We start from the raw sequence: 12,804 nt of genomic DNA, 5'->3' as shown, positions 1-12,804 counted from the left end.
TACTTACGAGTGTGTTCTGCTCTTACAGAGGCCTCAGTTTGGTGCCCAGTATCTGCCTGCTCACAGCTACCTATAACTACAACTCCAGGGCATCTAATGCCCTCTTCTGGACTCTGAGGGTACCTGCAAAACACACACACACACACACACACACACACACACCTACCTACCTTTACAAAATAAGGCCACTGTTGATATGTTAATGTATTTTCTTGTTTATTAATATGTAAGTTGAATAGATACGTTTAGATTTGATTTTATACTTTTATACTTTGCCATTAACTGACACACTTTTGTCAGTATAAAATTTAAGAGCTCAAAAAAAAAAATTTAAGAGCTCTGTGTTTGTGCACGTTCGCACATGTACACGTGGAGATCAGAGTTACGAAAATAGGATGTTTTCAACTCTCTGCCACCTTGGTCTTTTTAGCTAGGGTGTTGCTGAACCTGAGCCTACCAGTTCACCTGGACTTGTTAACTAGTAAGCCCCCAGGGTCCTCCTGCTTCTACCTCTGCTGGGATTACAATTGTGACTGCACATTTAGTCTTGTACATGAAGGCTGGGGATCTGAACTCATATTTTCATCCCTGTACAGCAAGCACTTTATTGACTAAACCATCTTCACAGCCTGTAAATTTATGGAGTTTTAAGTATTTATTGTTAATAAGACATATTTACATTGTGGTAAGATTAAGACTATTTGTATCTATGCTGTGGTGAAAAAAGTCTCCCCTTAACCACTTAGGCATCCTGTTAAAGATCACCAAGCCAGCTTACTGTTTCATGTGTCTCTCCAGAGACCTTGTGTAACACACACTCAGGCAAGGGTGTCCATGTACATCCTCAAGAGCATCCTCCAGGGAGTTTGTGATGCCTGTTCCACTGTGCACCTTAAGCTGTTTTTAACCTCTCAGGTTATTCTGTGCTAGTGAAGAACTGCACTGTCTAGCTTTCCATTTGGCAGTTATCTGTCAGAGAGCTGTCTCACTGTCATATGGGTTCCCATTGCTCAGCTACTTACAAAACTGCTGTTATGAGTAACCTTGTATGCATGCGTGTAATGTTTCTAGGGGTGAGATTACTGACAAAAGCTATGTTTGATTTTTCCTTCTTCTGCTTTTCATTTGTGTGGTTTTTATTTGTGTATGCAAGCATGTTTTGCATATCTGTAGGTACACATGTGTGTAGGTATGTGTAGAAATTAGTGCTGATTCTTCGTCCCAGCCCCAAGCTCCCAGAAGTAAGACTCAGACTCAAATGCCTTGGCCATGTAGCTAGAGTCTTTTCTGAGTAGATATAACTTAAAATACTACATTCTGCCATGTGGTCGGTTACCTGTGCTCAGGTTCCATGCAGAATTCTTTCTGCCTCCCAGATGTCCCACCTCCTATTACCTATTACCTGTCTAAGCCATAGCTTTTTAATTGACAGGTGATGGATCCATACAACGCCCAAGATATTCTTTCTACAGGTGTGCATGTGGAGACCTCTTGGGAGGCAGGATGCCTTAGTCTACTGCTGTGAAGAGACACCATAACCCCTACAACTCTTACAAAGGAAAATATCTGATTGGAGCTGGCTTAGTTTCCGAGGTTTAGTCCATTATCATCGTGGAAGCATGGTGGCGTGCAGGCAGACATGGTGTTAGAGAAGGAGCTGAGAGTTCTACATGATCTGTAGGCAGCAGCAGGAGACTGCTGCACTAGGCCTAGCTTGAACATATAAGACCTCGAAGCCCAACCCCTTAGTGATGCATTTCTTTCAGCAAAGCCATATTTGCTCCAGTAACACCACACCTCTTAATAGTACCACTCCTATGGACCAAGCATTCAAACCACACAGATAGTTGACATGTTAGTCTTGCTAGCTGTCTTGGTCTGAGGAGTCTATCTCTGCCTTCAAAGGCTAGATTCAAGTGACACCCATCCAGGATTTACATGGACTCTAGGGATCTTAACTAGAAGAAAGTACTTTAACCATTCTCCTCACAGGGACTTACAAATATTATGTTCACCTGCAGTGAATTTGACTCATGACACCCTCATTAACAAAAGCACAAACATTTTAAATAATACAGTAGTCCTTCATTTGAAACACTATTTTATCTAATATTGTAATTTTTAAAATTTTGTTATATTTTAATGTGTTATGAAAATAACATTTATGAAATATTTGAAATGCAGAAATTCTACATTTTGGGTAATAAATACAGCAGAGAATGGACAGATTAAAATATAACTTATTTGTTATCAGTGACAGGTGCAAGTTTTGTGGTGTTCAATGGTGCTCTGAAAACATCTTCAGGATTTCTTGCCAAATCCAGCATAGTCGAAGGTAATACACTTCATATGTTTTAATATAAAGTTGTTATTTCTTTACCTTTAATAAATGTATTTGTGGGGCTGGAGAGATGGCCCAGTGGTTAAGAGCACTGGCTGCTCTTCCCGAGGTCCTGAGTTCAAATCCCAGCAACCACATGGTGGCTCACAGCCATCTGTGATGGGATCTGACGCCCTCTTCTGGTGTGTGGATGTACCTGCAGATAGAGTACTCAATATTAATTGTTTTTTTAAAGGGAAAAAAATCTGTCAAGTATGGTAGCACATGGAAAGCAGAGGTGGGTGGATTTCTATGAGTTTAAGGCTAGCCTGGTCTGCATAGTAAGATCTTATCTCAAAACAAAACCAAGAATATATTTGATGGGGCTGGGGATTTAGCTCAGTGGTAGAGCGCTTACCTAGGAAGCGCAAGGCCCTGGGTTTGGTCCCCAGCTCCGAAAAAAAGAACCAAAAAAAAAGAGAATATATTTGATGCTTACATAAAAACTATGTAAGTTGTTAAAAACAGTCAGTACCACACACTTATGTGAAATAATCTCTAAGTCTAGAGCAGGACAGTACTGGGTCTGCTTGAGCCTTCTTTCCCCTTGCTCAAGAGTTAGTTACTAGACTAACTGCCGTGTGTACTATTCTCTTACATTATAGTATATTTATAGAATATGCTACTTCATTATGCTTATTAAGAATGAGAATTATTGGGGTTGGGGATTTAGTTCAGTGGTAGAAGGCCCTGGGTTCAGTCCCCAGGTCCGAAAAAAAAAGAAAAAGAAAAGAAAAAAAGAATGAGAATTATTCCCTTTCTTTATCTTCCTAGTTCCTTCCTATTCTGTATTCTTAGTTTGTTCAGTTTCAGCGTCTTTAAACGTTTTGTGAATAAGTGATGATTTGTTCACCTGACCATGAACTTCTAGATTGTTTGTTGCTTATGGCAAACAGTAGGGTTCATATGTATCGAGGATTGGAATTCCTCAGCCAGTTAGCTTGGTAAATGTTCAGTTTCATAGATTATTTCTGAGTGATTTTGCAAAGTAATTGTCCAGTTTCATTACCCTTAGGCTGTTAAGTTCCTCACTCACCTACACAGTCTGCAGTCACGGTATTATTGGTCTTTCTGAGTATGGTCATCATTGTACATTGCCTGTTCATCAGCAAGTAGAGCGCCTTCCCCATACTGATGCACTGTTAGCTTGTTTGTGAGATGCTCGTTCACAGCTTTCGACTGTTCTCTGTCGACTGTCTTCTTCTACCTGCTGATATTCATACAGAGGCGATCATTTGGAACATACATAGAATGTATAGCGGTCAAGTCAGGGTAACCACCACTTCTGTCTGCTTAAACCCTTGTTACCTCTTTGTGTTAATATAAAGTATAGGTTGTGAATTTTAGTTGCTTTTCTGTATGTGCAGCATTCTAGGCATGTACTTGTATTATGGTAACCATCATATAATCTTTTTTCTGTCCTTTCTAACCTCCCTAACTTGTAGGAGCCACTATTTTTTCTTGTGTTAAAGTAACTCTTTTGTTACAGTATCCACATGTGACTGGAACCAAGAGATTGTTTTTCCTTCTGTGATTGTACACTCAATCTAATGTCTCACCTCTCGTTCTGTCCACATTGCTGTAAATGACAGGATTTCAGGGATTTTTTTCTGGCTGAATAATATCCCATTATGTCTCTATACCATGTTTTTATTCATCTGTTTAAACACCTCAGTTGATTTCACATCATGGCTATTTAGATTAGCGCTAAATAAGAGGATGTGGACGTATCTCTCACTCTCTTTTTCCTCTACTTTTGTTGTTTCTTTTGGAGGAGAACATCAGAGGTCATTCTCTTAGGCTAGCATGGGCTCACCATGTAGCTCTGGCTAAGCTCAAATTCTCAGCCCTCCTCCTGTGCCTCCTGAGTGTTGGGGTCACAGACCTCTGCCACCACGTCCAGGCTAACTCTGATTAGTTATTTAATTTCATCTGAGGTTCACCCAGTGGGTGAACAGTTGGATTATAAGGTAGTTCAAATTCTGGCTTACTGAGCAACTCATGTGCTATTCTCCATAGGGGCATTACTGTCAACAGTGCATAGTAGTCTCCTTCTCTGGTTGGAAATGTTGCTCAGGCTAGAGCACTGGCTTGGCAAATGCTGAAGCCCTGGCCAGTTCCCAGCATTTGGCTTATTTTTTGTGGGATCATCATCATCATCATCATCATCATCATCATCATCCTGACCCATATGGAGAAATATGATGGTTTTATCTGCATTTCATTGTAGTGATGCTAAGTATCTCTTAGACATTTCTAGAACCTGTTTTAAAAAGTGTTATCAGATCATTTGTGAACTTTTTAAAGCAGCTTTTGATTTTATGCAACAAAATTTCAGTTTGTAAGGGGTTGGGGATTTAGCTCAGTGGTAGAGTGCTTGCCTAGCAAGCGCAAGGCCCTGGGTTTGGTCCCCAGCTCCGAAAAAAAGGAAAAGAAAAAAAATTTCAGTTTGTAGCCCAGGCTAGACTCAAACCTGCCATTGGTATTTAGATGGAGATTGTTTTGAGTCTGTAGCTGTTCTGGATAATATCAATGTTTTGACCATTTCAATCCTTTTAGTTCATGAACAAGGCCATGTCTATACTTTCTTGTGTCCTCGACTCTTTCATTGGTATTTTGCCATTTTTACTGTAGAAATCATCTGATTTCTTCATTAATTTTCTTCCTTTTCGTTACTGTTATAAGAAGGATTGCTGCCTTAATTTCCTTGTCAGCAGGCTTGTTGTATATATAAACATGCTCCTTATCTTGTATCGTGCTTTTGTGTTCAACTTTAACTGACTTTTGCCTGATTCGTACAATCTGTAAACAGGAACAATTTGACTTCCATTTTCCATATTTGGATACCCTTTCTTGTCTCCTCCTGACCTAGTGTCTGGGTAACTACGCTAGTGTGCCAGCAGAAGTGTAAAGGAGTGGTCTCAGCTTTTCCCCTTTCACTGTGGGGTTTGCTGTGAGCTTGCCCCACGTTGCCTTTTTTGTTTCAAGATATGTTCCTTCTAAACCTTCCAAACCTAATTTATTGAGAGTTTTTTCATAAATGGATGTTGAATTTTATTCAGTGTTTTCTTCTGGAAGATGATTCATGCATGGTTTTGTCCGTCAGTTGGTGTGGTGTTTACTGATTTGCATATGTCTAGCTGTCTTTGCATCCCTAGGTAATCCTGCTTCATCATGGGGATGATATTTTTTGTTGTACTTTGATTCAAAAGCTTAACCTACTGTCTTTATTTGTGTAGCCTTAAAATAATTCTTAACTTTATGAAATAGTTTTATTTTCCTAATTTAAAAAAAAGAGTCATTTAAATGATAAGCAAAGGATATTTAAAACTTGTATCTTGAACCAAAAATATTTTAATAGTAAATTCTGTTACTTGGCACACATACTGAAGTTTTGGCAAACTCAATATGAAGCGTAACTCTCATTTCTAGATGGCTTAATGGTTCAAATAACCCCAGAGACCATGGATGGCTTACGGCTGGCTCTACGAGAGCAAAAGGACTTTAAAATTCAGTGTGGAAAAGTTGATGCAGTAGACCTGAGAGAATATGTGGACATCTGTTGGGTGGATTCGGAAGAAAGGAAAAACAAAGGGTAAGAATTTTTATTTGATGGAGGGGGGTGATTAAAACATCCCTTTACTACAATGATATGTTTTATAAATGAGTATAGAATTAGGACATTGACTTTAATGTTTCTATTCCAATTAATACAGTATGTTTTTTCAAGCATGTAACTAATCAGACTCGTAAGTTTCCTTGGGCAGGATGCTATAATGAACCATCAATTTAGGGGGAGGGTCTGATTTCAAAACATTAATTAGGTAGCTTTGTCCAGGGCTAAGGAAAGGCAAAACTGTTCTGATATATGGTATACAGGTATACATTTTTTGTCAAATAAGGGTTTCCTATGTTAATTTCCTGAATGTAAGCGAGACTTAGTGATGTAGTCAGTAGAGGCCTTACCAATTACTGCTGTCACTACTGTGTTCAGTTGCCCTTAGTCTCATAGTTTTGGAGATGGATTAAGGGCCTAGAAGGAAGAACAAGGAAACAGTTCCAAAATAGATTTTTGAAATAAGGTCTTGCCATGTAGCTTAGGCTGACCATGAACTCAGAATGTGACCCAGGATGGCCTTAAACTTAAAATCCTCCTGCTTCAGCCTCCTGAGTGCTAGTGTTAAAGGCCTGTACCAACCATGCCCAGTCTATATGGTGCTAGAGATGAAACTCAGAGCTGTCTGCAGAATAGGCTGCACCTGTCGAATTAGTGACACAAGTAACCCAGAAAATAGCCTTTTAGTCTGTGAGATACTTTTCTATTAAGAAACTAAAGTATATTAAAGCTAGGACCGAATTGGACATATAAAAAAGGAGATATAATTTACTGGATAAAAAGATTATAACACAAGGAATTGTGATAAGTATTTATATACAATTGAGATATTTGTTGATACTTTAAATATAAAACTTTGACTTTATTATCTCACTTTCCAAATTCAGTAATGAATTTCATAGAAAGCACCATATACTAACTGCACTGTGTTCTGCTTTATCACATAGTGTTATCAGTTCAGTGGATGGGATGTCATTAGAAGGATTTCCAAGTGAAAAAATAAAACTGGAAACAGATTTTGAAACTGAAGAGAAGACTGTGAAATGCACTGAGGTATAGAAGAAGATGTCTGCTTCGTGTGCTGTGAGGATAGTGTGTGTGTTGCGTATTACTGAATCCTCAGCCTATGATTATTTAAGTATAGCTCATTATATCTTCCACTTTCCACATGGAAACGGATCCTCACCCAGACTCTCTCACATCCCTGATTGATCGATTGATTGATAGTTTGTTGAGTCAAGGTTTCTCTTCGTAGTCCTGAAACTCTCTTTGTAGATCCGGCTGGCCTCAAACTCACAGAGATCCTCCTGCTTCTGCCTTCCAAGTGTGGGGATCAAAGATGTACACCACCACACCTGGCTAAATTAGCCTTTTATATTGTTATTTTACTAAAAGATTTTATTGACACCAACTTATAATCAGCACTCATGGGAAAACCATTTTGACACATTCTCTGACTTGAAATAGACACTATGAAGGTACTGACCATAGCTTCCCAGTCTGCAGTCCCGTGTCCTCTCTGCCATCAGAGGGCCAGTTCTTCCGTCATCTTGTGTACAGAATGACATAGCAGCTACAGAGCATGTTTGTCTGACTGGATTCCATACACACATTCTTATAGTGTCAGGTCTGAACTAACTTAACAAGGGTTCCATTGACACAAGTCAACTTTGGGCAAAAATAGTTGGACCTCTCCTATAATCTGCAATCTCCGATTTTTTTTTATCATACATATTCAGGCTATAGATACAGAATGCTCTCAACTGATGATTTCAAAGATCTAATGTTGGAATTTTATTAAAGTTGAATTAAAAGCAGTAGTTGCCTTTTTATTTGTTTTAATTGAACTTATTCGTTGCTTCTAATTACAATCATGCTTTCTTTCCCAATTGGACTGATTTTCAGGTGTTCTGCTTCCTAAAGGACCAGGATATCTCTCTCTCCTCGAGTAGTTACCAGTTTGCAAAAGAGATCGCCACGGCTTGCAGTGCGGCCCTGTGCCCTCACCTGAGGACTCTAAAGAGTAACAGAATGAACAGAATTGGACTCAGAGTTTCTGTTGACACTGATATGGTAAGACATACTTTTGTGATGTACTTTTGAGATTTATATTGATATAAATTGATTTGTATGTGGGGCGTATGGGCCATGGTATAGAAGTCAAAAATAACTCACAGGAATTGGTTTTCTCCTCCTGTCATTGAGTTCTAGGAACTCAGATGGTCAAGCTTGTCCACTGAGCCATTTTGCTGCTCCTGAAATCAAGATTTTTACCTAACCCTTTGAGAAAAGGAAGCCTCCTTTTTCTTCCTTTTGTTTTCGTGGTGCTGGTAATGGAACCCAAGGCCTTACCTTACTGCTATACAAGTACTCAACCACTGAGCTACACTCCTGTCACTGAGCCAGAATTCGTCGCACCCATGTTCCCTCTGTTAATCTCTGACTGGTCAGACTTTTACTGCCCTGTGTGGATAGACTTTGAAATGTATTCTAATTAGATTTATATGACTCAAGCATGTAAAAGTAAACACATGTACACACACCATTTCATTAAACATTTCCAGAAACTGCAGTCATGCTGTACAATATGGAGTTGTTGGGCCATGGAGATGTGGACTTTAGAACACAGTGTAAATGCTTCCCAAACAGAACTGTATCTCCTGACTCTCCTTAAACATTGCCCCTTGATTAGTTATTTAACTGATACTGTATTTTTCTTGTGATTTTATGCATGTACAAGCAAGTGTATATATGTAGTGAAACTTTTTATCACTTCTTCAAAATGTCTTATTTACCATACATTTTTAATATATCAGAGATTGTATATTAGTACATATTCTTTTTAATGGTTGTATAGTAGTCAGAGTTGATTAAATAAGTGGATAACAACTAATGAATATTTGATATATTTTGACTGAAATTTAGTTTGTTGACGTATTTTACTTTTGCATAAACTTGAGTATAACCATAAAACAAGTTCCCAAATATGCATTGAGAGCTTGAACCCAAGTCTCCTACATGCTGGGCAGATGTTTCATCTCAGGACATTTTTTTTCTCTAGCCCTTCATTTTTTTATTTCAAGGCAGGCTCTGAACTTGAACCTATCCTATAGCCTAGGGAAACCTTGTATTTGTGATCCTCTTGACTTGGCCTGCAGTGTAGGATTATAATAGGCCTGCTGCCATTAAGCCTGCCTTCTGTCAGCAATTTCTGAGACAGGTCTTATTCACACCGTTATATTTTAGCAACTTTAATCAAACCCAGGGCCTCGTGCATGCTAGGCTAGTGTTCTACTACTGTGCTGCATCTCCAGCCAAATTGAGCTTTTCAACTTTGACAGTTTGATAGGTGCAATAATGCCAAGGCCCAGCCTTGACTTGGAGAGGGTTCCTGAGAGAAGGGCTTCTGAGGAACAGAGAATCAAATGACTCAAAGACAATTTGTGGGTTACAAGCTGATGCCCTGTGTGTTCTGCTTGAGATAGCTTTCCAGATTGTTCTCTTTCTTTCTCTCTCCCTCCCCCTCCTCTCCCTCCCCCTCCCTCCCTCCCCCACCGTGTGTGTGTGTGTGTGTGTGTGTCTGTGTGTGTGTGTGTGTGTGTGTGTGTGTGTGTGTGTGTGTGTGTGTAAAAGCCCAGTCTTTTTACATACCAATTCTTTACCTCAGGTTCCATTTTGATTATCCCATGAATCAGCATCCCAAGACCCCAGCCCCTTGATTCTCAGAAAAGACAGCAAGCACAAGCAAAGACAATAAGGTAGCTGGATGGGATCCCACCCTGAAATTACCATTCCTACCATGCCTGGGCCTAGACCTGGACCTAAACTCCTTCAGTTCCAGGCTGACCTTGGGTTTAGGAATCTGCCTGCCTTTGTAAGCATAAACAAAAAACTTACCTGGGTGGGATCTTGCCTTGAGATCACCACTCCCCAAATCTCTTTATCTCCTTCCTTAGTAGCTTTCTGACTAGCTGGCTCATAGTACAGCTGCCTCTGTTCCTTTAGATCTGTGGAGTTCTTTTTTTTTTTTTTTAAATATTTATTTATTCATTATATATAAGTACACTGTAGCTGTCTTCAGACACACCAGAAGAGGGCATCAAATCCCATTACAGATGGTTGTGAGCCACCATGTGGTTGCTGGGATTTGAACTCAGGACCTCGGGAAGAGCAGTCGGTGCTCTTAACCACTGAGCCATCTCTCCAGCCCTGTGGAGTTCTTTATACAATTCATAGAGAAATTTTATATATATATATTTTTTTGGGGGGGGGTCTTTTTTTTGGAGCTGGGGACCGAACCCAGGGCCTTGCGCTTCCTAGGTAAGCGCTCTACCACTGAGCTAAATCCCCAGCCCCGAGAAATTATATATATATATTTTTTTAATCATGTTTTCATCATTCTTTCCTATAGCCTTTTTTATAGTTGGAATATTTTTATCATTTATTTGTATTTATTTTTTATTGGATATATTTTTATTTACATTTCAAACGTTATCCCCTTTCCTGGTTTCTTGGACCTAAGCCCCCTATCCCATCCTTCTATAAGGGTGTTCCCCTCCCCCTCCATCCCCCCTTCCTGCCCCACCCTGACATTCCCATACACTGGGGGTCCAACCTTGGCAGGACCAAGGGCTTCTCCTTCCATTGGTGCGCAACAAGGCCTTCCTCTGCTATATATGCAGTTGGAGCTGTGGGTCAGTCCATGTATAGTCTTTGGGTAGTGGCTTAGTCCCTGGAAGCTCTGGTTGCTTGGCATTGTTGTTCATATGGGGGTCTTGAGCCCCTTCAAGCTCTTCCAGTCCTTTCTCTGATTCCTTCAACAGGGGTCCCGTTCTCAGTTCAGTGGTTTGCTGCTGGTATTCACCTCTGTATTTGACATGTTCTGGCTGAGTCTCTCAGGAGAGATCTACATCTGGTTCCTGTCAGCCTGCAGTTCTAAACTTCATCCATCTATCTAGTTTGGTGGCTGTATATATATGGGGCACATGTGAGGCAGGCTCTGATTGGCCGTTCCTTCAGTCGGTGCTCCAAACTACGCCTCTACATCCCCTCCTATGAATATTTGTGTTCCCCCTTTTAAGTCACAGCGTATACTATTTTTGCTGAGACATAGACACATCTTTGCCTCCTGGACTTGTGCTGTCTCTGATTATCATGGAGTCATTAACCTTGGCAGAGAGGACATTCCTCAAGAGAGGAACATGAAAATATGTACATTATTGTACAAGGAGCTTTGTGCCCACAGCAACCATCAACTCTTGTGGAGGTCCATGCCCTGCTGGCTCTGTTCCGGGGCAGAAACCATGTCATTCTGTCCCTTATGAGGCCAAGCATGCCTCAGCACAGTAGGGTGTGCAGTGTTACCTTAATGTGCATCTCTACTCACCAGTACCTACCTATTCAACAGTGATAATCTCTCAGTAGTAGTGACCTTTACATGGTGTTGTTGTAAAAATATAAAAATAGAAAAGATTAATGTCGTCTTTTACCCCGCTAGGTCCGCGCCGCGGTGTCCCAAGGTATCTGCTAGATATCTTAGTGGAAACTCATCCCAGCCGCACACTTTCCTATACTCAAACCCTCACATAAAAGAACACACAACAGAGTAATCTTAGATCCAATTGGTAAGATATAATTGCCCACTTAAACATACAAAGCCCAGTACCATCCATCCCTTGAGAACATTAATAACAACCTGTAATACACAGAGCAGAATCTTAACACCACCTGCCATGGCTTCTCCCGTCTCTCCATCTCCCTTCTCTCTCCTAGTCTCCTCCTCTTCCTTCAAACTTCTCTCCAGCCCATCCTTCCTTCTCCTCCAATGACAGGCCTCCTTCTATCCTGTACCTGCCCCTCACCTGTACTTTACAAATTCAATGGAGAGGTGGTTCTGGTGAAGTCACCTGAGTCCTGAGTACGTGACTAGACAGCTGTCTTTGGGGCAGTAGAATTAACATCAAAATACAGTAACTTCAGGGCAAACCACAACAATGTGGAAACACTTTATCCTCCCCAGAATGGCTAGTGAAACCTTGCTTGTAACTTTTGACATTATGTATAAATTTTCAAGGCAGAGTCTTCATTAGAACTGGTTTTGTAAGCAGGAGTAGTTGATGTATTAGTCTGCTTCTCCAGCAAGCTGTAACTCACACTTCCTACTGAAGAGACACGCTTTGTTTTCATTACTTCACTGTAAGACCCCTTTTCAAGGCAACTCAGGGATGAGCATTGCTTGAGTGAGCACTTTTTCCTTTTATCATTAGATGTATAAAAATAGAAACTTCATCAATAATACTAAATCTTAATGTCAAATAGTATTGCTGGGCCTGTGAGGCAGCTCAGTGGATAACGTGTGTGCTGCACAAACATCGGGACCTTAGTTTGGACCCAGCACCCACTCCAAAGCTACGGACAGCAGTGTAGCCTGTAACCCTACTGCTGTGGGCACAGAAGCAAGAGTCCAGGGCTTGCTGCTTTCAGTGTGGCTACAGACAGGGAGACACTGTATAGATAAGGTAGAGGCTGAGTAGAAGCCTAGTGATCCCCGGGGTCAAACCTCTGGACTCGACTTGTGGGCAGAGGGGAATGCAGCTGCACAGCCGCACACAGCTGCACATATATCTCATGCAGAACGTAGTACTGCAACAGTTTGAAACACAGTAAGTTGATTTTTTAATTCAAATTGAGTTACATTGCTAATTATTAAAAAACTTTGATATAACTTTGATATAATTTACATATGTATTTAGTTGAAAGGAAACATAAAGTGGTGACAATATTTATAATGTTATAATTATAGTAAAGA

The 12,804-nt window shown here is 40.3% G+C and overlaps 1 protein-coding gene across 5 annotated transcripts in view; it reads left to right on the top strand.

The window, feature by feature from the left end:
* The window catches only part of Zfyve16 (zinc finger FYVE-type containing 16), a 46,917-nt gene that overhangs the window by 32,639 nt on the left and 1,474 nt on the right, over window positions 1-12,804 (top strand). For 4 of the 5 annotated variants that reach the window (XM_006231783.5, XM_006231784.4, XM_039102826.2 and 1 more), the window contains 4 exons: window positions 2,255-2,335; window positions 5,813-5,975; window positions 6,944-7,049; window positions 7,902-8,069. In XM_006231783.5, the coding sequence (XP_006231845.1) occupies window positions 2,255-2,335; window positions 5,813-5,975; window positions 6,944-7,049; window positions 7,902-8,069 (518 nt within the window). Of the gene's footprint in view, window positions 1-2,254; window positions 2,336-5,812; window positions 5,976-6,943; window positions 7,050-7,901; window positions 8,070-9,663; window positions 12,803-12,804 lie in introns of those variants that run through there. The other variant, XM_063282343.1, reaches the window with a different exon arrangement.

This window comes from Rattus norvegicus, chromosome 2 (genome assembly GCF_036323735.1).
Source record: "Rattus norvegicus strain BN/NHsdMcwi chromosome 2, GRCr8, whole genome shotgun sequence".
NCBI lineage: Eukaryota > Metazoa > Chordata > Mammalia > Rodentia > Muridae > Rattus > Rattus norvegicus.
This window is presented reverse-complemented; position numbering and strand designations above follow the sequence as displayed.